Raw genomic sequence first — 25,194 nt, 5'->3', positions numbered from 1 at the left:
CTGTAAGAAATCAGGAAAACACGCAGTCCAGTTATTTGGGTCATTTCATCAGATCCACCATTTCTAGGCTGTGGTCTGACTGATTACTCACAAGTCTTCCTGAGCCCTCCAAGAACAGTCAGTGCCCCATCTAGATGGCACCATCAGAAGGAAGCTCAAAAGCAGAGTCAAACAGAAACAGAGACCCACTTCCTAGGCTGCCCGGGGAGTGTGCGCTTACTCATCGTTGTGTCAGCCACTGCTGGCCAAGGAAGTGTATCTGGAGAATCTTGATGAGACTTAATCATGAACTCCGTCCATCACTCAAACGAATGCTTACGCACGGTTTTTTGTGTTTTTCTAAGTAGTAGTTTTTGCTTAAAAATCCTGCTGTCAGGTCCTTGATAGTAACCATATTTTTAAAATGTAGCTTCTATTTTTGATTAAATAATTTGGTTATTAAGAAGTTTGGTGAATATTTCATCTTTAGAACTGTTTTCCATATGAACTAAATTAAAAAGTTAAAATGTGTTTTTAAAAACAGTCTAAAGTAGAGAATTGTCTGTTACTTATGAGTCATTCAGTCAGGTTTTTCCCTATAATACTGAGGTTTGATAAAATTTTATCTTTCAGAAATATGAAAATTAGTGAAATCTTTGCTGATTAGGGTAGCCCATTTTCGATGATGGGATTTTTTTTTAACTGACAGTATTAAAAATAATTTCTCAGTGCTTCATAAAAGCCCAGAAAAAAAATGTTTCACAGATTTTTGTGGCACTCAGCATTTTTAAGACAGTTCTCTTAATGCCTTGCAAAGAGTAGCTCTAGTGTATATTTGGAAAAGGAAAGAAAGCTTGAGTGGCAAGTAGATTTAACCTTTTCAAGCAGTTTTTCTCTTTGGTCTTTCTGGTGTAAAGGAGAATAATCCAAGTCTAACTTTCAGAACAGGTAACAGAGCCCTAATGTGCAAGGCAGCTGTGTTATTTAAACCCACACGCGTTCGTGATCATCTGCAACAGAGCCCCACCCCTCTCCTACCCCTGTCCTTGTTCCCTGTATACTGTAAGCGAACTGTGCTTTGCTGTTCCTGGAAAATACCTCTGCCTGCATATGTATGTCTGACCTCCGTTGATTATGTCTTCCTGTCCTCTGTTGCAGTTCTATGTAACATTCAGGGCCTCAGTTCAGATGTTTCTCTTCCCTGGAACCTGCTTACTTACTGTGACACCACAGCTGCCTTAAAAAGTAAGACAATGATCAGATCTGTATTAACAAAAACCAAACTGCAGAAGCAGTTTAAAAAAATAGGTAGGTAGGTAGATAAGTACGTATGTAGGCAGGTACATAGGCAGTTAGGGATGTAGGTGGCTGGGTGGCAAGGAAGGAAGGAAGTTAGAATCAGGGAAATTCGGGTGGGTGGGTGGAAAGAGAGAGAGAGAGAGAGAGGGAAAGTTGGAATCAGGGAAATCCATCAGAAGACCAGAGCAGTGTTAGGCACTAAACTTTGGGAAGGATGAGAAGGAAAGACATAGAAATATCAGGACCATGACCAGTGGGTAAGTGTACCTAGGAGCAGAGAGATTGTCCAGGATTGCTCGGGGAGCAGGCTAAGATGTGCTTGGAATACCTGCATCCCAGACCGGAGCACCTGGGTTTGCATCCTGACTCCACTCTGATCCAAATTCTTGCTAATGCAAACTTCATGAGGCGACAGGTGGTGGCTTAAGCACTTGGGAGACCAGATTGAGTTTCATTTGGGGAGTGAACCAGTAGATGGAAGATATTTCTCCCTCTCTCTCTCACTTCCAAAGAAATTAATTTATAATGATAATAAAAAGGTTGTTCAGGGTATATAGTTTAGATGATTCAACAAACCAAGAAAGGAACACAGGAAGAGCCAGTCTGGAGGAGAAAAATTTAAAAGTCAGTGTTTTATTGTGTTTGAGATGCTTATGGGATACCCAGCATGCATATGTAAACGAATATGGGGGAAAGTGACAAATAAGGATCTGGATCTCAAGAAACAGAGGACTCATTAGCACCTGCTGTGAGTTAGATCAAACGGAGGACAAGGAAGAAGGGCTACGGAAGAGATCTGAGAAATGGAGAAGGAACCAGAAGACAAGTCAGGACGAGGAAGGGTTCTGAGGGTGAGAGGCTGGAGAAGAACACTGCCAAGTCCCAGTAGATTATGCGAGCCCTTGATCTGGCCGTAAGAAAAGCGTTCCGGAGTTCGACGTGCAAAGTCTCCCTCGATTCCAGTGAGGCAAAAGCTCGCGTGCAGGAGGTTAGCGAGTACATAGGCGGTGACGCAGACAGAGTGAAGACCACTCTTTCAGTGAGTGCAGTGGGAGAGGAAAGGCCGTATTTGGATCAGAACTGTGAACATCTGCCTAGGAAAAGGCAGGAGCTAGGAAAGAGAGGTGCTGACAAAGTACACTCTGTGTACGCCTCTGATCTCCCCGCCCAGATGCGTCCTGTTCTCCCCTGTGTCTCCATCACAGTGTCCAATGAAATAGTCACACGTTGTCAGGTGGGACTTCAGGGTACTGGACATTAAGCTAGAAACTTGGGTAGTGACATATCGCTCCTCTCTACTATAGAAAGAAAGCCGGGCAAATGTTTAAATGTCCTGTGCGATAGTTTGGAAAACGTTGCCTCCACATGAACCTAACTTAATACTGGTGCTCAGGTTGCTCTCCTTGTTTTACTTTAGAGAAACTAGAAAATGACAGTTCCTAGATTGCCGAATCCTGTTGTTTGCCCCCACAGAGAGAGAGGTGGAAAAACATAAAACCTTCCTGGCAAGAGCCAAGTCGCAAGTCCATCCCTCAGACCTTGAAATAGAGAACTTTTTAAAAATAAGATCAGTTTACTTCCTTTTTCTATTTTCTAATGATTTATTATGAAAATCTGCTTCACTTGATCTGTGTAGTTTGTCTTTATTGTTGGCATTTAGTGACATTTGTCAATAATGCTCCTGCTATTGGTAGCTATTTTGAAAACATGTCAGAGAGGCCAGAAGTTCTCACTCACTGATGACATGGAGCATTCTGTTTTCTGAGGTGAATCACCAGTGATAGGAGACTGGAAAATCACGTTTGTGTATGAACACGCGCAGGCTTCATGCTTCTGTCTTCTACCTGTAATGCTCATCTTCATCCTCTGGTTTTGTTTTTAGCTTTATTTTTGTTTATTTGAAAGGCAGAGTTAGAGGGAGAGACAGAGATAGAAAGAGATCTTCCATCCACTAGTTCATTCCCCGTAATAGCTAGCCTTGGGCCAGGCCAAAGCCAGAAGCCTCCTCCAGCTCTCCCACATAGGTGGCAAGGCCCCAGAAATTGGGCTATCTGCTCCTGCTTTCTCAGACGCATTAGCAGGGAGCCGGATCAGAAGTGGAGCAATTTAGACTTGAACTGGCGCTCGTATGGGATGCTGGCATCATAGGCAGTGGCTTTACCCTCTACACCATGGCACTGGCCCCTTCCTTCTGTTCCTAAACTCTAACCTCAGTGTTGTAGGAAACAGTGATGCAGCCTCTGTTCTCATCTTGGTTCTCAGATTCTCCACTCAAAGGCTAGGGACTGAGAATCAGAATTAATTCAAATGATTTAGAGAGAGACAGATGTATTCTGTTTTGTTCTTTATCTGTGGAGACGTCAGTGTGCGTGGATGCCCTTCTGGTCTGTAGCCCACAGAAACCTTAGTCGCCCTTGACCCCTTTGTCCATAGTGATAAAAGCTGTGTTTGTGAGCATGACTGTGGTCTGGCACTGTCCCGAACACCTCCTGGGCTTTGTCCCACTGTCTCACAGGAGGTAGATGGATAGGAGTGCCCGGGAACAAAAGCTGCAGAAGAAAATTAGCTTGTTTCTCCTTTAAAAAAAAATGCCTGCAAATAAAATTTGTTTCCTCCACAACATCAGGCTTCTACGTGTTTTGTGCAGGTTTCGTTCCACCAAATGGGATGTGTATTTCACTCCTTTTCTGAATCTCTGGTGTGTAGCGGGGCATTTATACTTAGTTAAACTCATTGTTCATTTGACCTAATTTATAACATCAGCATTTAAACAAGACAGATAGTTTGTTCATAGGATCAAACCATTAAAGCAAACTTCACATTGTAAAAAATCACCTTTAAGTTAGATTACAGCGGAAGGATCTGGCTTTAATATTTCCTAATTCTAAACGAGTTTCAAGTTCTTGTTTGGCTATTTTTGGCTTGTTTGGCTAATTTTGGAAAAAGCAGGACTAGCAAGTATAATAAACGGCTATCTTAAATTAACTTTCTTGATTACCCACTGAAAGCAAAATAGTTGCCTAGGCATGTAAAATTCTGTGTATGTTTATAGTTTCTCACCTGTAAAAATTTAACCAGAGCTTGGAACAATATTTGGCACAGGATAGTCACTTAATAATTTTTCACTGAGTGAAGAGACAGTATTGTGTGATCTGTGAATAACTGAAGTCCAAGAGCATGGTGGTTCACTGTAGCCACGTCTGTTTCATTATATGATAACCCTGATTTCCCCCAAATTATGCTGATTTCTTCCTTTAATATCCTATCATTCTCACTTGGTACTTTCTGCTGTGATCATGTTCCCAAACTTTCCAGCATACGTACCATCTCATTTTCTGTTTTTAAGCTTAGTATTCTGCAGTTTAATTTAATAAACCCTTATTGTTTACCTACAATAAGCCTCCACTGTGGCGCCAGCATCCCATATGGGCACCAGTTCGAGTCCCAGCAGCACCACTTCCAATCCTGCTCCCTGCTAGCGGCTTGGGAATGCAATGGAAGATGGTTCAAGTGCTTGGGCCCCTGCACCCACTTGGGAGACCTGGGAAAAGCTTCTGGCTCCTGGCTTTGGATTGACCCAGCTCTGGAGTAACCACCAAATGGAAAAGATTTCTCTGTCTCAACTTCTCTCTGTTTATAGCTCTGCCTCTCAAATAAATAAGTTAATTAACAAGTCACATGGAAGGTGGGTCTTGAGGAATGAGTAGGAGTCTGCTCCCAGTGATTCTATGCTGAAGTAAGTCTGCTTTCCTTCCTCTGCTGAACTCAGATTCTTTCACCTTTCCAGCAGGATCATGCATTACATTTTTTGATTTAAAGGAGTGGTCGGTGTGATTTTTATGATTTCCTGCTGTGAAATGAAAACCTGAGCAAAATGATAGTGAGACCAGAATTGGAGATTAGTGGGAGGAGGGGCGGGAGGGAACAGCGCAGGCAGGAGCAGTAGTAATTCATCCTGTCCTTCCTCTCCCTCCGCAGCCATCAGGTTTGGGCGGATGCCCCAGGCCGAGAAGGAGAAGCTGTTGGCGGAGATCTCCAGCGACATCGACCAGCTGAACCCCGAGTCTGCCGACCTCCGGGCCCTGGCAAAGCACTTGTATGACTCATACATCAAGTCCTTCCCGCTGACCAAAGCCAAGGCGAGGGCGATCTTGACAGGAAAGACGACAGACAAATCAGTTAGTTCTCTTCTGCTGTCTTCATCGGGGGTGGCTGGAGTGTGTGTGTGTGTGTGTCGTGAGTGAATGGTTTATGATGGTACACGTGCATGTGCGGAATACGGGTCACCTGTTGACTGTTAACATATTGCAGGCTGAGTCGGAGACACAGGAGATGTTTTCAGATAGGATAAGCAAACATTGTTTTGAAAAAGGGAAACGTACCCCAAGCCGTAAGAAAGCCTTTGAGAGTAGTGTAAGAACGAGCAGGTGATCTGAGCTGCGACGAGTGAGCTCAGGCCTCTTCATCCTCCGCCCTCGTTCAGCATCTCTCTCTTTTCTTGGCATCAGAGTGACTAGCCACAAGCTCATTCCGGCAGCCCTGCTTCCTCTGGGACAGGTCTGGCCTGGGTTTAGAAAAGGGGTTCAGTCCCCTTCTTGCACCTGGCAGAACAGCCAGTTACCTCTCAGGAGGTTCCCGTGAGTGCATTCCAGATACTTGTTATCTCTCTGTCCTGTCACATTCTATTCACTGGTACTGAGGAGCTGCAAGCTCTGTGTTTTTATTACGTAAATGAATTTTCTGCAAGGCTCTGAGCTGCCAGGGCTTCTCCAGTGGCTTCTCAAACATCTGGAGGCCTATTAAGTAGCACTGTTTAGAAAACTCAAACTGGATTATAATTGCTACCAAGTCAAGTTATCCAAGAAGCAAAACTCTGCCCTGATAGGAAGCTGAGAAAGCAACATGGAATTGTACTAACACAAAGCTCTACTTGGATCCTAGTCCCAAGACTGCCATCAGCTTGTGCTGTGGCCTGGGTCCTGTCTCTGTGCCTCAGTTTCTTTAGAGACAGGATCTGGCTTTGATTTTAAGATCTGCAGAGTGTTCCTAGGGCAGTAGGAGCTGCAGAAGGCACCACCTCTGTGCTTCAAAGCCCAGTGTGCAGTCATCGATTTTCATGTGAATACCGCCAGGACAGTTATGCAATTACTTAAGAGATAAGTGTAGCCCCCCCCCACTCCCGCTCTGGGGAAAAAAAAATCTCATTACCCTTCGATGTATTTTGATGACCAGCTCAAGATGATATTTCTTTTTCCTTTAGCTGACCCATTTAGTAAGACAGGAATCAGCTACTAGAAGAAAACAGACAGAGCTACCTGTCAGTAAGGACAAGGAGCTTTCTAACTTGTTAAAGAGGTTGTTGATTTTTTTTTTTTTTTTTTTTTTTTTTTTTTGGACAGGCAGTTAGAGAAAGAGAGACAGAGAAAGGTCTTCCTTCCATTGGTTCACTCCCCAAATGGCCGCTATGGCCTGCGCACTGCACCGATCCGAAGCCAGGAGCCAGGTGCTTCCTCCTGGTCTCCCATGGGGTGCAGGGCCCAAGCACCTGGGCCATCCTCCACTGCCCTCCCGGGCCACAGCAGAGAGCTGGCCTGGAAGAGGAACAACCAGGACAGAATCCGGCGCCCCGACCGGGACTAGAACCCGGTGTGCCGGCGCCGCAGGCGGAGGATTAGCCTAGTGAGCCGCGGTGCTGGCCGAGGTTGTTGACATTTCAGCAACAATAGACCTGGATCAAGTTTGCTACAATTTCAGAAAAATCTCACACATTTATGACCTTCAAGCCATATAGCCATCGTACAGCTGCTGTTATCCTCTTTTTGAGGAGAAGGAAACTGAATCCAGAACTGAAGCATTCTGTGCTAAGCTCCTGCAGCAAGCATGGGGACGAAGGGGGACAGTGCAGGCTCCCACCTCAGTGCCCGGCATTCTGAGCGTGCTGGCCCTCGTGGTGTTGGAAGTTAGCCTTTCCCCTTGACTGGAAGGAGCAGGGGGATGTAGGATGTACATGAACCGGGAGAAGCTTCACCTCGGGCAAACCTTCTGAGTATGATTTATTTTTACCAGTTTTAAGAACAGCAGGCGGTCGGCACGTTGGCTCACTAGGCTAATCCTCCGCCTGTGGCACCGGCACCCCGGGTTCTAGTCCTGGTCAGGGCGCCGGATTCTGTCCCGGTTGCCCCTCTTCCAGGCCAGCTCTCTGCTATGGCCCAGGAGTGCAGTGGAGGACGGCCCAGGTCCTTGGGCCCTGCACCCACATGGGAGACCAGGAGGAAGCACCTGGCTCCTGGCTTCGGATCGGCGCAGTTCCGACCGTAGTGGCCATTTGGGGGGTGAACCAACGGAAGGAAGACCTCTCTCTCTGTCTCTCTCTTTCTCACTGTCTAACTCTGCCTGTCAAAAATAAAAGAACAGCAGGAGTTTCTCATCCTGCCATCCCAGTATATTCACAGTTGGGAAATTGTCTTGCCCTCTTTTATTCTTGAATTACGGTAGCAAGGACCGCTGCTTTCCCCGTGCACTGGACTGCAGAACACAGGTCGTCCTAAAGATGACTTCTGTGTTCATTAGGTGAAAAGATTGGTCCGCAGATGTGCCTGAAGACCCCTCTAGAGCTGATTTGACTATGGAAAAGAGACTGCTCCTTTCCAGGGAGAGAAATAGAAGGAAACCAAGAGCAAGCAGGCTGAAGAGCATTACAACTTTAAAGCAGATTGCTGGGAGCAGGTGCAGGGAGAGCGCTGGAGGCTGGGGGCCCATACCTGCCCAGGATTGCCACACAGATGGACCCTGCAGCAAGCAGTTTGCGTCACAGTTTTGCCCAGGGCCATTTCTTTTCCAGGCTCTGCTTTCTCACCTCCACTTTATCTCCCAGTCCAGGCCTGCAAGTCCTGCTGGAAATCCTATCGGTTGAATAGCACCTGGAAGATAGGAGGAAGACAAAAACAAAAACATCTCTGGTATTTAAATTTTCACTACAGGTGGTCAACATACTCTGGGTTACTGAAGGACACAGAGCCGAAACCACTGGAGCCCACTGTAAAACCGCACTCCAGTGGACGCCTTGGCTCTAAATCTTTGACTTAAAAATGAGATAATTGGAAGCTGTTTATAGAAGGAAAGGCTTTTTGGGCCTGTGTTCTGGCATAACAGGTAAAGCTGCCACCGGCAGTGCCAACGCCACATACTGGTGCTGGTTCAGGTCCTGGCAGTACCACTTCCAGTCCAGCTCCCTGCTAATGCACCTGGGAGTGCAGTGGAAGATGGACCAAGTCCTTGGGCCCCTGAACCCACGTGGGAGACTCAGATGGAGTTCCAGGTTCCTGGCTTCAGCCTGGCCCAGCCCCAGCCTTTGCAGCCATCTGGGGAAAGAACCACCAGATGGAAGATTGTTCTCTTAGTCAGTCTCCCCCCACCCCGCCCTGTGTGCATGCATATGTCTACCTCTCTAATTCTGCCTTTCAAATCAATCTTTAAAAAAAAAAATAATAAATGGCTCAATGGCTTTTAAGATGGTTTAAAGGAAAGGGCTGCAAAATCCTTAGTGATTAGGCTTTCAAGTTCAGAGGCCAAGTGTTTATCATTTTTCTCCTTATGATAACTAAGACTATGCCTTGCCCCTAGTAGTTACTCAGACTGTATTTGCTTAATTGAATTAAAAACTGTTGCCTGTGCCCTTTGAAATCTGGACTTTCCACAGAAGGCCTCAGACTAGTTCAATGTTTGCTTACTAAAGTGGACTTCATTAATGATCTGGATAAAGGCAGAATTGCCTCTAGTTGGGGTCTAGAAAAAGCAAGAGTGAGTCAAATTAAAGTAATCCATTTGCTGATTACACAAAACTGAAATAGAATTGTTTGGACCTCTCTCCCTTATCTTGCAAAATCAAATTAAGCACTAGTGGAAAGAAATAGTTCAGAGAGGAATATGGGAGAGAGAGAAAAAAATACCACATGTAATTTCCAATGAGATTAGAGATTTGTTCTTTATCTGCACGGTCCTATTATTCATTTGATAGCATCTATCTCGGGGGTGTTATGTTATCTCTTGGCCAGCACTCATGAAAGTTAAGATTTGGGTTGATAGAAAAACTCGTACAGAAGTCTGGACTCTTGAGAGAGTGGGGGGTGGACAAAAGCAGCTCTGGCTGTGTAGTCAAGCCAGTTAGCACTCACTCCACAGCCTGCTGGAAACTGACGTCATCTGTGTTGGTTAGGCCAAGCCAGGAGATGCTACCAACAGCGGATGACCAGTTACACAGAACCTCTGGAAGAGGTTGATAGAAGAGGCCATTCTTGAAATTATCTTACTGTTCAGCCGTTGCCCATTCTGGAGCCAGCTGCCCTCTCAGCATTTGCCTCCGGGGCAGCCAGGCCTTCTCTCCCTGCCCAGCTAAACTTCCTTCTCCTATCGCTTATACCCTGGGGCCACTTGCACCTTTCGAAACAGATAAATTAAGTGTTCCTCCTCCCTTCCTATCAACTTTAACTTCTTATCTTTGGGCTATGATGCCTTTACTCTTCATTGTCTTATCTAAAAGAATAATGGTTGAGGATTTAGGGTTCAGGGCTAGGGAAAGGTGGGCTACAGAACCACTAAATATTGATCGCCAGCAAAGGAATTTTAGCACAGTAGGAGAAGGGGCTGGTTCTCCCACGAGGTGTGTCCAGGTCAGTGGCTTGTTCCAGTCAAGCTCCCTTCTTTAAGAGATTCCCCTGAACTCTGAAAACCGTGAATAGCTAGAAGCAGGGCAGGCTCTGAGTTTTGTGAAGGCAGTTTGATAACTGAATGGACTTTGGAAGCTCCCCGTGTTTGACTATACCCTGATGCAATGACCACACCGGGTGTGTCTGTGTCACATGGTCCCATGTTTGTTGATGAAAATAAACTGAGAGTGGTTTTCAAAAACCATTTCCAGTGCTGTGGTTTGTCATAAAACAATAAATAGAAAAATCCTTGGTTGTGCCTGCCAACTTTTCACTCCATATCTAAGAGATGGTGAAGCCCTGGCTATACTGAATCTGCAAATAAGGAATAAAACTTTTTATTTGTACTATATTGGACTTTGGGTTCCAAGGCATTACAGTGTTTATGATGAATACATGTGGAGTCACGATTTTTATAATTACAAGAATGAAACTGGTGCCATCAGAAAAATAGTCATTCTAAGTCGTGTATGAAATACGAAACTATTGAAGAGGAAAACCAATATGGAAATGTAAACTTTTTGTGAAAGCATTTCTGTACCCACTTAAGTGTGTGCATTCTAAAGTTTAATGTGGCCATCAAACCTAGTGACTCAAACAGTTGGAAACATAGCTGCCCTGCTAAGTGCGTGTTTAGAGAGATGAACAGTGCTCTCTCTTTTCCCATGATCTCTGGAAGAACCTGGCTGAGCTGAAATCTGCTTCTCTAGGAAGAAAGCCCTCCAGGTGAGCTCTCAGAGCAGAGACTCGGGCACCTAGAAGGAGCGGGGCGGGAGAGTAGCGCTGACTTGTTTCCACAGCTCCTGGGGAGCTCCTGGGTCAGTAATGCGTGCAGCGGTATTAGTGTATTCTCCTGTTGTCAGCACTGTCAGGAGTAGCTAAAGATCCAACAGACCTCAGCCAATAGTGTTATTTCAGAGAATAAGTTTAAAAAAAAAAAAAAAAGACATTCTACTTAGGTAGTAAGACAAGCCCTTGGACTTTCTTCCCCAATGGTTGGACTTACTTGGCCAGTACCTCTGTCTGCCCACTGTGTAACCTTTTGGCTGGCAGCGGATGATTTTTTTAGAGGCTGTGGTTATGTGCTAGCTCATTAGAATGTGGATAATTCTTCTTATGAAGTTTTCATTTGTTTGTCTTAAATCCCTAAGCCACACAGGAAAACAGAATTACATTTGACAGGCTTTCAAACTTCTGTCCGGCGCACCACTCGACTAGCAACTCTAGGAAACAATTGTTCCAAAGACAGTGCCTCAAGAGCGCAGCTTAGAAAAGCCTCAGTTTAGAAGCCCCAGTTCATCCCAGAATAGACATTTTAATGAAAAAGTAGAAGGGAATGGGGAAGTCACAGAGAGAGCAATGGGAGAGGTGAAAGAACTCTCCCAGCAGTCAAGAGGGAGTGCTGGTTCTGGTTCAGGATATGCTGTCAACAGCGATTTGACTTGAGAAGGTATCTTGGCTTCATACTTAGACAATGATGGTGCAGATCCTTTATCTTTTTCTTTCTTTCTTTTTTTAACATTTATTTTATTTGAAGAGTGGCAAGGAGGGAAAGACAGAGAAACAGATCTTCCATCCACACTGGTTTACTCCCCCAAATGGTTGCAACAGCTGTCGCTGGCCAGGCCAAAGCCGAGAGCCTGGGACTCTATCCACTCTCCCACATAGTTGGCCATCTTCTGCTGCCTTCCCAGGCACGTTAGCAGGGAGCTGGATTGGAAGTGGAGCAGCCAGGGCTTGAAACAGCACTCTGGGAGGGGGTGCCAGCCGTGGCTTAACCCACTGTGCCACAACACTGGCCCCTATTTCTGAAGCCTTCTTTAGTTCTGTAAATCCTGAGGTTCTCTACAGAAGGAAAATAGGAACAAGGGGGGGCAGAAACCCAAGAGAGGTTGAGGAAACCAATCCCTCGTGGTTTGCATTAACATTCACCCGTTACAGCTCATCCTGGAGAGCCATATGCATCTTAACGTGATGAAGCGTAAAAAGGGAGAAGAGAGCTGAGTGAAGGAGGTGGGCCCCAGGAACCCCTTGCTCCTTCTCAGGAAAACTGGGAATCCTTGGAGAGCCCCACGAGATGAGGAGCACATTTTCTCCAAGTCAGTTTTAACTCGGACTAGGTTACCCAGTGATTGTTTGAAAAAGGGAAGAGTGGTATCCCACACCCGTTTCAATCTGCCTCGTGAGAGCAAGCCCCAGAGTAACCTGTGCTCTGTTAGTTGATTTTTCTCTTTTATCTCCCTTTGGCTTCCTATTTCATTTATTCAAAAAGCAGCTATAAACTTGGTGTGTTCAGGTATAATCCCTCCTATCATGGCCAGAGATAGACTGACCAGGAGGTCGTGGGGACCTTCCTATAGAGTCCTTCTGATGCTCTGGGGAGAGCCCAAGCGATTCTGTTCCCACCACTTGTAAGATTTTTTCTAGAAAAAGCCTCAGCAGTTATGTGCATTTCAGACCCAGAAAAACCTGGATCCACCCTTGATCATGTCCAAACTGTAATTAAGCTTTATCCAGCCATTTGACGTAGTTTCTGAAGATAAACACACTCTGAGCCCCAAACTGGTAGTGTAAAATCATCAAGACAAGATTTGAAGGTCATGTGGCTCCTCCCAAGATGGCAGGTCATTAGATGATCTCGTATAAGCCAATTCAAAGTATATGGGCTCCACTTTGCTTTGTAAAACATACAGAAACATGACCATGCAAGTGCAGTGTGTATTTTATGCATTGCTGCACCAGAAATATAAGATGCTGCAATAATATCTTAAAGCTTCCTCTTTTTAAAAATTTATTTTGTTTGAAAGGCAGAGAGAGAGAGAGAGAGAGAGAGAATGGCAGCTACCCCATCTGCTGGCTCAGTCCTCGGATGTCCAGGAGCTGAGTACTCAGACTGTATCTCCCGTGTGAGTGGCTGGGACCCAATTACTTGAGCCATCACCTGCTGCCTCCCTGGGTCTGCACCTGCAGGAAGCCAGAACCGAGAGTGGAGCTGTCGCTCGAATCCAGTGGTTCCAATGTGGGATGTGACCGCCCAGGCGCCTTAGCCGCTGCACCAAACACCCACCCCCAATACAATATTGATGTTTTAAGAGCATGATTCAGCTCTCCATAAGGCAGGCAGGCCACCAGCCACCTTCCACTAGGTATGAGGATAATGAGGTTCTGTATGAAGTGTGAAAGTAATGTGCCAGTGAGCTGTGTGCCTTCTAAGAATGGTGTATGGGTGGCGACGATCGTGCCTGGGGATGACTGCTGCTATGTGACACATCCACACGGAGGCTGAAAGAATTTATGTAGGCTTTAAAAATGCAATGAAAGCCGCATAATTAAACATGACTAAGGAAAGCAAAACAAAGCAGAAAACTCCACCTGATGTGCATTTGTTATGTCAATACCTACAATTCCGTGCCAATTCACTACTTTCTTAGAATACTGAAGGTATTTAAAAAAAACTGGAATGGTGTGGCATGATGGTGGGGGTGCTGATTCCTTGCTCTGTCCTTGAGTGTTTACTGCCAGGAAATCCTGACCAACCTTGATTGCCAAGGGCTTAGAGTCACATTGTTGTTAAATTGGGAGAGAAAATTAGCAGGGTTCTGTGCCCTGTGTTCAACTGTCACAGAGTTTCACAAACAGGAACCTGGGGCTCTGCATGAGGGGACAGGGGAAGTCAAGGGGAAGAGTCACAGGGTGATTTATCGGGGCAAAGTGCCAGATAAATTGCTTACATGGAGGCGAAGGAATTTTATGTGTACATTCTGTGCCAGGAAGCCAAGTGGTGGCGCAGAAGCTGATCGAAACGTTGACGTGGGCAGTTCTGAGTACCGTCTTTCCAGACATGAAGAGGCGATGATTTTGTGTTCATATTATTTGCACTTGGACCTGTGCAGTTGAACCTTTCAGGTGTCCATACCATGATATTTGCACAGCAGTGCCGAAAGCCCATATTTCATCATTTTCTCTAGGTTCATGTAAAAGCTTCATGATCCATTCAAATTCTTCTCATGATCAGAATCTGACATGCCAGGAAATAAAGTTTTAATTGACGTGACTAAGAAACACAGTAAATACAATTTGAAAAACCAGCTAGAGCCACCAGGAGACCTGCTCTTGGATCCTCACATCTTTTGGGGTTTGCCAAAGTGTAGTTCAAATGAATTTTTTTGGTACCAAAAGTAATAATTCTTTGAATAACACCAGTAAATGGCGTTGATACCATGTACAAGTTCAGAAATCCACTCAACATCCAAGAGTCCCTAATGTGAGTATTATTTCCTCCAATGTAGAACGGACTTAACAGTTTGATAACAGAAAAAAAAAATTAGAGACTCCTATCAAGATGAATAGACCCCCTGACCAGTGGGTCTTGAAACTGGCCACTGTGGACACACATGCACCCCTTCCCTCCTGCCATTCTCAAGAGAATACTCAGTATCTGTGCTCAAAAGAAAGTTGACTGTCAGTGTATCTGAGACTTTGTGTACAGTGTGTATGCGTGAACATTTGCACACATACACCACCAGCAGCCCCCCCCCCCAACACACACTGCTTCTGAGAAATGAGAAGAGATGAAAACCACCAATTTTATCTCGTACCCTCGACTGAGACATTTGAGGCCTAGGAAAGATAAATGACGTTCCCTAAGTCACATAGTTAACCACAGGACCGAAACCAGAAGCCAGATGCCCTCCACTCTTGCTTGTACTTTCAGGCGTGCCATTATTGGAATAGGACTGGGGTTAACTCCTTGTGCGGTTCAGTTTCCAGTGTCGATAAAATAGTGTCCCTTCTGAGACTTGCCTTGAGAATTTCCCAGTGACCACATACCTTGGGTTAGTTCTACACGAGTAAATGAAAGAGCATTTCATGACCAACACAACTTGCTTTTAAAGACAGCTTATTGCAAGCTTGAGAGATGGATGCACATATTTTATTTATTATTTGATGTGTAAGGGCAGATATTTTTAATAAGAAGTTCAAAATCCTTTTTATTTTGCCACTTTTGCGGCATTTACCCACAGGCCCTCTACATCTGTTCTTTCCAAAACAGATGGCTTCCAGAGTATTAACAAAAAAGAAGTAGACATTTTCTTGGCAAAATATTTCTAATCTGCCTTCAGACTGATTTTTTTGTAGCTAAGTATACTTTTTATGCACACTGTGTTTCGTTTGTGATCCAAGTAGATTTAATCTAAAACTGCAAGATTACTTTATGTTCAAGAGGGTATTTTCAACCCTGAGTCACTGAAATGATTTTTTATTGAAAGGAGGTTAAAACCAAAAGCCAAGATAAACAATAGGTTTTGTGTCATTTTAAGAATCAACAAAGAAGAAATTGGAACTTTTCGCCAGTCATAGGTAAAAGTTGCAGTATTAATTAAAGGATAAGAAGATCAAAATCGGTGGAATGTCCTCGGGCCTAGGACGTGATCACGATGACTAGTAAGACAGTAAGCGTCCTTCCTCATGGCTAACGGTCTTCAGCTTCAAAGATTTTGCCGAGCTAAGCAGAAGTGTCTAGAGCCACTTTCTGAACTGGGATGGCACTCGCTGGGAGTTAAGGATGTCTGACTCAGCCACCTTTCCCCTTTTTTATTTGCAGCCGTTTGTGATCTATGACATGAATTCCTTAATGATGGGAGAAGATAAAATCAAGTTCAAACACATCACCCCCCTGCAGGAGCAGAGCAAAGAAGTCGCCATCCGCATCTTTCAGGGCTGCCAGTTCCGCTCCGTGGAGGCCGTGCAGGAGATCACAGAGTATGCCAAAAACATCCCTGGCTTTGTGAGCCTTGACTTGAACGACCAGGTGACTCTGCTCAAGTACGGCGTCCATGAGATCATCTACACCATGCTGGCCTCCTTGATGAATAAAGACGGGGTCCTCATATCGGAGGGACAAGGCTTCATGACGAGGGAGTTCCTAAAGAGTCTGCGAAAGCCCTTTGGTGACTTTATGGAGCCCAAGTTTGAATTTGCTGTGAAGTTCAATGCACTGGAGTTAGATGACAGTGACTTGGCAATATTCATAGCCGTCATCATTCTCAGTGGAGGTAAGATCCATCTTTTAATTTTCCGTGAAAGAGTGTGGGACAACTAGAAGTGCTATATTTCCTGTGGTAGTCCATGTTCCTTTTTACCCTGTTCTTAACAGCATTTCTCATATAAAAAGAGCTAGTTCTTTTAGGAGAACTTGGGCTGTCTTTTTATCCCTCACGGTATTTTTTCTGGTCAGACCCAATCACAGAAGACGAATGCCCGCTTTTCCTTTTTTTTTCTTCTTTTTCCTTACCTTTCCCTCCCAGAAGGCCAGTGCAATCTTCAGTTCATTTGAGTAATGACGTGTGTGACTTTACCTAATGATGGTGCTCACTTGGCATAGACAGGTATTGATTGCTAAAGGTTTATTTGCTTTTTAAGGTTTATTTATTTATTTATGTGATAGGCAGAGGGATAGAGAGGGGAGGATGGAAGACCTCTGCTGGTTCACTCCCCACATGGTTGCAACAGCCAGGTGTAGGCCAGGCCGAAGCCGGGAACCAGAAACTCCATGTGGGTGGGAGGGGCCACACCCCTGGGCATCTCCTGCTGTTTCCCAGGGATATTAGCAGTAGAGAATGCGAAGCGGAGCAGCGGGAACTTGAACAAGCACTCTGATGTGGGACACTGGCGTCATAAGCATGAACACCGGTCTCGCTATATTTTTAACCCAATTATGCTCCTGCCCCAGTTATGTTACTTTGAGTCACTTTCCTGATACCAGGAATCAAGGAATTCACCAGTATGTCTGTCTATGGTCCTGTATGCTCATGTGGATTCCTCCGCAGGCTTCCCTCAAAGTACCTTTGTTACGTAGTTGGCTGAGGTTAAGAATACAATCTGGACCAAAAAACACAGAGCAGAGAAAAGTTGAGTTATTTAGCAATGGTGGTATAGTCTTGGCCTTGCCAATACATGATCTAATCAGCCAATCCTCAAAGCCAGCCTTCAAACTAAGTGTTATTTTCATTAGCCTCCCATGTTTTCAAGTTGAATAGAAGAAATTTTACTTTCATCTCTCTACTTAAAAACTGTTTTTAAACAAGCAGGTCCAGCTAAGGTTTTCCTGCGTACTCTGCCATGTTCTCTGTGGTCTTATAGATGTCAGTGTGTGTCACTGTGCTATGTATCATAAAGGGATAATCCTCTCTGTAGTCCTTTGTTGTCCAGTTGAGAACTGGATGCTTCTGAAATCAGGGACGTACTGTACTCGCAGTAATAACCGCATGTGCTGATGGAGTTCTTGCTGTAGGGCAGGCCGTGTTCGGAGCGCTTCACACACATTCGCTTATCCCCGAAACAACCCAGGCAGGAAACCAAAGCACTGAAATGTTCACTCCCTTGCCCAGGGTTGCACAGTGAGCCAGATGTGGAGCCAGGCTTATGATCTGCCTGGTTCTCTGTGCTTAACTAAACACTGTGCACAATACCACCCTTTGAATGTCTAGGGTACAGATAGGCAACCATTTGACAGACATTAAATCTGAAGCCTCAAGTCCAGTTTCAAGTCGTGACTTACTAAGTGAAGGGACATTTTGACATTATGATTAATAAGGCAAAAATATCCCTTCCATCATGTTTTAATGTCTTGAGTGAATCACTTCATAAGCAAATTAACTCTTGACCCTTTGGGATCATTGATTAATTCATTGGGAGTTGAGGTTCAGTTGAGGTTCATTGAGAGATAAATATCAAATTTAATTCAGAGAATACAAAAAAGAAAAGGTCTCTGTCCTCTGAATAAAATGGAACTAACAAAGTCCTAGTTCTCCTCTAAAAATGTTTCTATATATTACCTGTGTACAGTTGTGTAAATATAGACACATAATGTTTTCTAAAATACCATTCTTAATGACTGTAAAATATTCCAGCCTACAAAGGGACCACTACAGACTAAATTATCTCCCTATACATGTTAGAGTTACTTTTATTAATAAAAACTACAGGGAAGAATACAGAATGCTGTTGAAAATTTGTTTAAATTTTGCTGTAGTGAACCTTCTTATGTGTAAATTTCTATTCACACTTCAGATCATTTTCTCTTTCTAAGTTACCAAAGGTTGCTGGCTATGAACATTACTTTTTCAATCTTTATCCTATTTTAAAAATTATTTACTTATTTGAGAGACAGAGAGGGAAACAGACATACAGAGAGAAAGAGACCAAACAAGAGAGAGAGAGTGCTCCCATCTGCTGGTTCATCCCCCAAAGGCCCCAGCAGCCAGGCTGAATCCCAGGCAGGAACTCAGTCTGGTCTCTCCTGAGGGTGGCAGGAACCCAGCCACTGGTGCCACCACAGCTGCTCTCCGGGGTGCACAGTAGCAGGAAGCTGCAGTCAGGAGCCAGAGTCAGGAGTCCAGCCCAGGTGGACTCCTGCCATGTGGGCTCTGGCTTACGCCTTTTGTCATCTCATCGCCCAGCTGCATAAGGTTTGTGGCAGTTTCTATTCCCAGCACAGAAGCCAAGAGGAGCCCTGAAGTCAGCCGTTCCAAGATGCTCATTTTCTACGTGGGGAAGGTCTAGAGAAGACACAGTCGTTATAACTCTGGGCTCTGTGAACCTCAGCAACATCGTAGAAAAGAATAGCATTACTGTTCCTGACTTCATTTCTGACAAGCTAGATTGTTTGAAAATTGGTGACTTTCAAAAATTCCTTGGTTGGTCAAGAACTAGCTCTGCAGTTAGTTTGATTTGATTTCATTAATATTGCATGCTTCAGCTTTCAAATATGAAAATTTAAAATGGTACCATTTAAAAGTGGATTATAAACAAGTTCCTTTTAGCCCTATGCACGCTATCTTTATAATACTCTTTATAATCTTTATAATACTATCTTAATAATAACGAGATCTCATTTTATTTATTTGTTTGCAAGACAGAGACAGAGAGCCCCCATCCACAGCTCACTCCTCAAATGCATGCAACAGCCCGGGGCTAAGCCAGGGTCAAAGCCAGGAGGCAGGAACTTAATTCAAGTCTCCCAGATTGGAGGCAGGAACCCAACTATTTGAGGCATCATGGCCACCTGCCATGCCAGCATTAGCAGGAAGCTGGAATCAGGAGCCAGGGCCAAGTGTGAAACCCAGGTATTCCAATAGGAGATGCAGCCATCTCAACGGCTAGGTTAAATGCCCACCCTCCAGAGCTCACTGATCCGCTAAATGAAAGAAATCTGAAGGTAGCTGCCTGCCATGGATTGTTCAAATATTACTGTCTGTGTCTATGATGAAAAGAAAGCCCTGTGAGTAATTTTTGACTTCTTCCAAAAAACAGAAAAAGGACTGCCGTTGACTACTTCCCATATCACAAAAGCCAGTCCTCCCCTGGTCAGAGTTTGGTTTTGCAGATGACGTCTGTGTGCAGGTGAAGCGCTGTGGATGCAGTGGGCCCCGCGTGTGCCCAGCACACAGGAATTTGAGTCTCTTCCCTGCTCGAGAGGCCGGCTGGGTGTAGGTCAGGCAGCGGGCTGCTCGCAGTTCCCAGTCCAAAGGTGATTCCAGTAAGATCAGCTTCTCGGTCACCAGTGCGTGGTGACATCAGGACCTCACGTGGTTGGAATAAGACTTAATTTCTCATTTAGGTTGTTTTTTCCTTTCTTGGATTTTCCTGAAAGGAAAAATATGCGTGTAAGCAAGAGGCTTTAATCCAGTAAACAAATATCTCGCCCTGCCCAGTCCTTTTTTTTTTTTTTAAGATTTATTTATTTATTTATTTGAAAGTCCGAGTTAACACAGAGAGAGAAGGAAACACACACACACAGAGAGAGAGAGAGAGAGAGAGAGAGAGAGAGAGAGAGGTTCTCCATCCGATGGTTCACTCCCCAAATGGCCACAATGGCCAGAGCTGTGCTGATCTGAAGCCAGGAGCCAGGAGCTTCTTCCAGGTCTCCCACGTGGGTGCAGGGGCCCAAGGACGTGGCGCATCTTCTACTGCTTTCCCTGGCCATAGCAGAAAGCTGGATCAGAAGTGGAGCAGCTGGGACACAAGCCGGCACCCACATGGGGTGCTGGCACTGCAGGCGGCTGCTTTACCCGCTGCGCCACAGCGCCGGCCACTGCTCCTGTGTTTTTATCTTCATTTCACGAAATAAAAAGTGAGGGTCGTAGACGTCCACAGTGTGTCTCAGATCCAGCAGGAATGAGCAGTGGAACCAGGACTCAAACTGGTCTCCCAACTGCCCTGCCCCGTCTGCCAGCTGCTGAGTGGACTGTGGACAGGTCACTCATGTATGGTTGGCTGCAACCTGCGCTCGCATCCCCCTGCTGCCTCAGGGAAGGGTCTGGGTGCCAGGAGCGCTTCCCTGGTGACCATGGTGACAAACAGCTTCCTTCGCACCTTCTGGTCTTCCTAACAGAGGGGATGGCGTCAGGAGTAATAAAACTGCCTCCAGCGAGGGCCTGTTTGCAGCTGGCGCCGCAGCCTCCTGCCAGCCTCGCGAGCAGACTCTCAAAACCTACCCAGCGACCGAAGCCAAGCCTAAAGCTGACAAGCCCCAGGACGCGCTGCTGGACGTTTTGCCCCCTCGAGCGTGTGCTATTTGGTAAAGAAAAGCCCAGGAGGGTTCCAGCTGGGACTCTGCAACAGGAAAAGCTCTTCTTGTTAATTCAAAACATTTTAGGATTCATTGCAGTTCTTCCTAAACTTCCAAGATGCAGGGGAGGAAGTTCACCAGATTTTACAGTCCACGTTCAAGACGATGTGCCACGCCGTCTGTAAGATGGAGACACTGCAGACAGCGCCTGGCGGCCACAGGTGGCGGGCCCTCCAGCTGCTCACTCACTCTCTGGAGTCTGGCTGCTTCTGCAAAGCACGGAGAGCGCAGCCCCTTCCTTGTCCTTCCCGGGAAGCAGCTGTGCTGGGAGTGCGCGGGGGTTCTGCTCTTGAGTGGAAGGGGAGAACAGGGGAATCGTTCTCAGAGCTGCCCGTCTGCAAATCAAGGAAGAGCCATGACCAGATGGATGGATGGGTGGATTTTTTTGAATTTGTTGCTATTAAAATAAAATCAAGGGGCCGGCCCTGTGGTGTAGCTCGTAAGGCCTCCACCTGCAGTGCTGGCATCCCATATGGCCACCGGTTCAAATCCCGGCTGCCCTACTTCTGATCCAGCTCTCTGCTATGGCCTGGGAAAGCAGTGGAAGATGGCCCAACTACTTGGGTTCCTGCACCCATGTGGGAAACCTGGAAGAATCTCCTGGCTTCTGGCTCCTGGCTTCTGATTGGCACAGCTCTGGCCATTGCAGCCAACTGGGGAGTGAACTAGCAGATGGAAGACCTCTCTCTCTCTGCCTCTCCTTCTCTCTCTGTGTAACTGACTTTCAAATAAATAAATCTTTTTAAAAAAATAGAATCAAAGCACAGCATCTGTCCCAGAATAAGTTACTCAATAAGTGTTGAATTAATAAGAACCTGATAATAACTGTTACCATTTATTGAACACTCCACTGTGTGCCAGGATACAAACATTTATAATTTTTTGTTCAGTCTTTCCCACCTCTCCCCAGTCTATTATCATTTCATTTTATGGGTGGAGTAAATGTAGGTTCAGGGGGATTAGGCAACTTGCTCAAGGTCACAGAGTTGCTAATGGGCAAAGCCACAGCGCAGACTAAGGCCTGTCAGCTCTAACACTTGGGCACTTCAGCGTAGAGTCTGCTTCCTACTGTCTTTTGAGATATGGAAGCATCTCAATTAATTACGCTGGTGTAAGAATTCTTTTGTACTTATCAAAAACTGTTTCCAGACTGCCTCCAGTAATTATAATTAAAACTTTCCTGGATGTAGTTCGGTTATTAGTACCCTGAAACCTTCTTCAGACACCATTTAATTGAACAAAATTACTCCCTTGGTTCTGAAAACTGCCTGGGGAAGGCGTGAGGCCCTGGGCGGCGATAAGGCTGAAGGCTAGCACTCTGGTCCTTAAATCTAAAGATAGCAGGGGCCCTGGAAATAATGGCGCTGTTTGCAGAGCTCCCACAAAAATGAATGGTAAACTTTAAATAACTAAGTAAATACATTTCTGCTTAATCAGATACCATCTCACACCAGGTTCTAATACAGATAAGTAGTTGCAGAAAAATTTATGAGAGAAATGTGAAACTATGAAAATGCCCTCCGGCACCTTCACTTCTTCTTGCCCTTCAGAAGCAAACCCAGGAGTCCATACTCAGCTCTCTGAGCAGGGCACCCAGGGGTGCCACAAGGAGGGCCCGCGGGGCCCTGGGCTCGAGAGTGCTCCTTTTCTCCTCCCCTACCCCTCAGCTGCCCTTTGAAATCACGAACAGAAGCCCAGCTCTAAACTGCCCAGTGTCATCTCTCCATCTGCCCGCTTCTGCAAGTCCCAGTGGCCACCGTAGCAGCCCTCTGTGGACCCAGAGAGACCGCTGCTCTCCCCCGAGGAAGCCCAGCTGGGGAGCCTCAGGTTCTGCAGAGAGGCGGCCCACAGGACTTGGCCTGTTAGCGTCGTCCTTGCTCATTAAGTGAGGAGAGACAGGTATTACAGCCACTGTGAGCAACAGGGAACCTGGTTCTCCCCTCTGTGAATATTTGACTGCCTCACCCTTGCAGCTTTGTAGGTGAGATGAGCCCGAGGCTGGTGCCATGTGGTGGTTTTCTGAGTCTTCTCATGGAAGCATAAAGGACACCTGGTCTCTCTCGGGCGGGACGTCCGGCCAGTTATTAACGTGGCTCGTGCTGTTCACCCTGGCTTGTTGAGCAACAGCCCTCGTTCATTAATTGGGAAAGTACTCAAGGGCACCTCTGCTGTGTGTCTAGTGTGTGGATCTCTCCCCCACCTACAGCCACCTCTCCGCAGGCGCCCCAGCCAGTTGGCAGAATGACTGAATGATCTAGAAATGCTCATTCATTTCCTCCTTTCACAACCCTGTGGACTTGGTGTGAGAGGGGTGAGGTGTATTTACGAATTCTCAACTGGTGCCCAACACTAAAAACCAGAAAGCTGGAGGTGGGGACGAGCTACCCCAGAATCATCGGGTAGACTTGAAGACGTGCACAGGAGGGCTTTTGTCCTCTGGAGGCAGAGAACCATCCTCGTCTGTGCCGGCTTAGGAACGCGACTTCCGCCTCAGCGCACCCCGAGGCCGCAGCATGTCAGCGAGCGAGCAGACGGCGGCGCGTGACCTCAGAGGCCGCTGTGGGAGACAGGCGAACTGCTGAGTCATGCCCTTCCCCACCCGGGCAGCCTTGGAAAAGGCTCGGCCAGCCAGCCAGTGGGCTGCCTTCTGGAGCGCTTTATCATTTTGGGCTCTCAAAATGTGTGTTTAAACTCTGGGTGACCCCAGGCAGCCTTCCAGACTGGCACAAGTCACCAAGACGTTCAGACTGATCATCTGCGAATGAGGAAGAATGAAACCGAGGACTGGTGCCAGTCACTGCTCTGAGAGAGGCCACAGCCAGGGTTGAGCCAGCGCTCAGTCCTGGAGAAACCTGCTTCCGAGGCACATCTCACACACGCACACGCACACGCACACGCACACGCACGCACGCACGCACGCAGATCAGGAAGGCAGGACAGGCCGGGCAGGGCTTGGGAATCCGATGGATGCAAGTTCGAAAACCCCCACTCCACCACCTCCTGTACGTGTGATCACAGGCAATTATTTACCTCCCTGAACCTTTATTTCCTTATCAGTTCCCTGAGCAATTGAAATAATATTATGTGAAGCCTCTGGCACGGTGCCTGGGCACGCTAAGCACACAGTCAATGCTAATTTCCCTCTTCCCTTTGTGTGATATAATTTGAAGCAGCTCCACTCAATCATCCAGTCAAATTGCTTGAAATTCCACCAATAGTCATTCTTAAAATCCCTTATTACCCCTAGGGAGGTATCAGCTAATCTGTTTATCAGCTATCACTGTAAGGGGATTAGTTGTGAACTGAGAAGGAAACCCAAAGGGAAAGAGATCCTGGGAAGGAGGAGGAGCCTGAAAAGTGAGGGGAGGGCTCCGGCTGACCCCACTGCCACAGGGGTGCCCAGCCCCAGGGCCCCAGTGAACTTCGGGGAACCTTAAACATGCAGAGGTCAATACCTATCCAGGGAGGATACTTCAAAACGCTTTTGGAAAGATGACATTAAAGAAAAGTTGACTTCGATGCAGAAAGTTTGAAATTTGTGTATGTTTTCATACTGCGCATTTCCCACGAGCCTTTTGAAGACCCCCAGGTGTGGCCATCACAGCTTCTCAGAACTTCCTGAGGAGACCGGAGAGGGGCACAGTGGTGGCTGGGGCCTGGCCACACGGAGTTAATACTGGCAACTTTTGAATGTGCTCACTATCTTTCCTTGGCTTGCTTTTGCCATTTTCCGGGGGTCAAGGGATCAGACAGAGTTCTCGGGCCCTCTTGTCTTTGCTTTCCCCGTCTCTGTTCTTCGGCCCACCCGGGAAAGGCAGGGTAGGGCCAGCAGACGGGTTCGGAGCATGAGCCTCGGAAGAGGTCTTTCTCCTCATGCCTGCACCCCACTCTTCCCCCTCTGTCTCCCACTCCTCCAACCCCTTTCCAGTCAAGACCAGAGCCCCAGTGTGTCAGCGCTACTGGGCTTAGGGGAGAACTGCAGGCAGCAAACTGCAACGCTGGACTTAAATTGCATGACCCTGAATGACTGGAGCAAGGACACAGGCTTCCCCAAGGGCAGGGCAGAGATCTGCCTTTGCCTAGAGGTACCCCTGAGCCAGAGAGCTCTGAACACAGCAGAGTGCTACCCGCCTTGCCACAGCTGCGTCTGTGTTCCGTTTCCTAGTGTGGGAGCTGGCTTCTTGGAGGTGGGTGTTGAGTGTTTGATGAGGGGAGTTGATGTGTAATTGCTATTTAATGGGCAGATAAAAGAAACAGTGGCTGGTTTTGGTTTCATATTGCCCCTACGAAGTCATATATATTAATGTTATCAGACACAGAGAAAGCGTTTATTAATGTGAAACTGTTGCTTACCCAGGAAGTGTTAGAACGTTGGCCCACTTCAGAGTTAGGCCTGCACCAGCGCCACGTGCGTTCACAGTAGGATTTAGTGGCCACAGATGATCTTCATCTGCTAACCAGTTGCAAGATCTCTACCTTATGTTGTCTCCTTTCCCTGATAGCAACAGTAAACTTCACTGCTCCTGAAACCCGCACCTCTCAGGCCTCTGATTAATTTCGCCTGGCCCTGCTTGCGTT

The 25,194-nt window shown here is 46.3% G+C and overlaps 1 protein-coding gene across 5 annotated transcripts in view; it reads left to right on the top strand.

Annotated features, from left to right (window-relative positions):
- PPARG (peroxisome proliferator activated receptor gamma) overlaps window positions 1-25,194 on the top strand; it is a 139,038-nt gene that overhangs the window by 106,603 nt on the left and 7,241 nt on the right. For 4 of the 5 annotated variants that reach the window (XM_051851046.3, XM_008260201.5, XM_089304870.1 and 1 more), the window contains 2 exon segments: window positions 5,257-5,456; window positions 15,589-16,039. In XM_051851046.3, the coding sequence (XP_051707006.1) occupies window positions 5,257-5,456; window positions 15,589-16,039 (651 nt within the window). 5 annotated transcript variants of the gene reach the window in all.

The sequence above is a fragment of the Oryctolagus cuniculus genome, chromosome 10, assembly GCF_051225735.1.
Source record: "Oryctolagus cuniculus isolate XC-2025 breed Fujian yellow rabbit chromosome 10, ASM5122573v1, whole genome shotgun sequence".
Classification (NCBI taxonomy): Eukaryota; Metazoa; Chordata; class Mammalia; order Lagomorpha; family Leporidae; genus Oryctolagus; species Oryctolagus cuniculus.
Note: the sequence above shows the minus strand (reverse complement) of the source record. Positions and strands in the feature narration are given on the sequence as shown.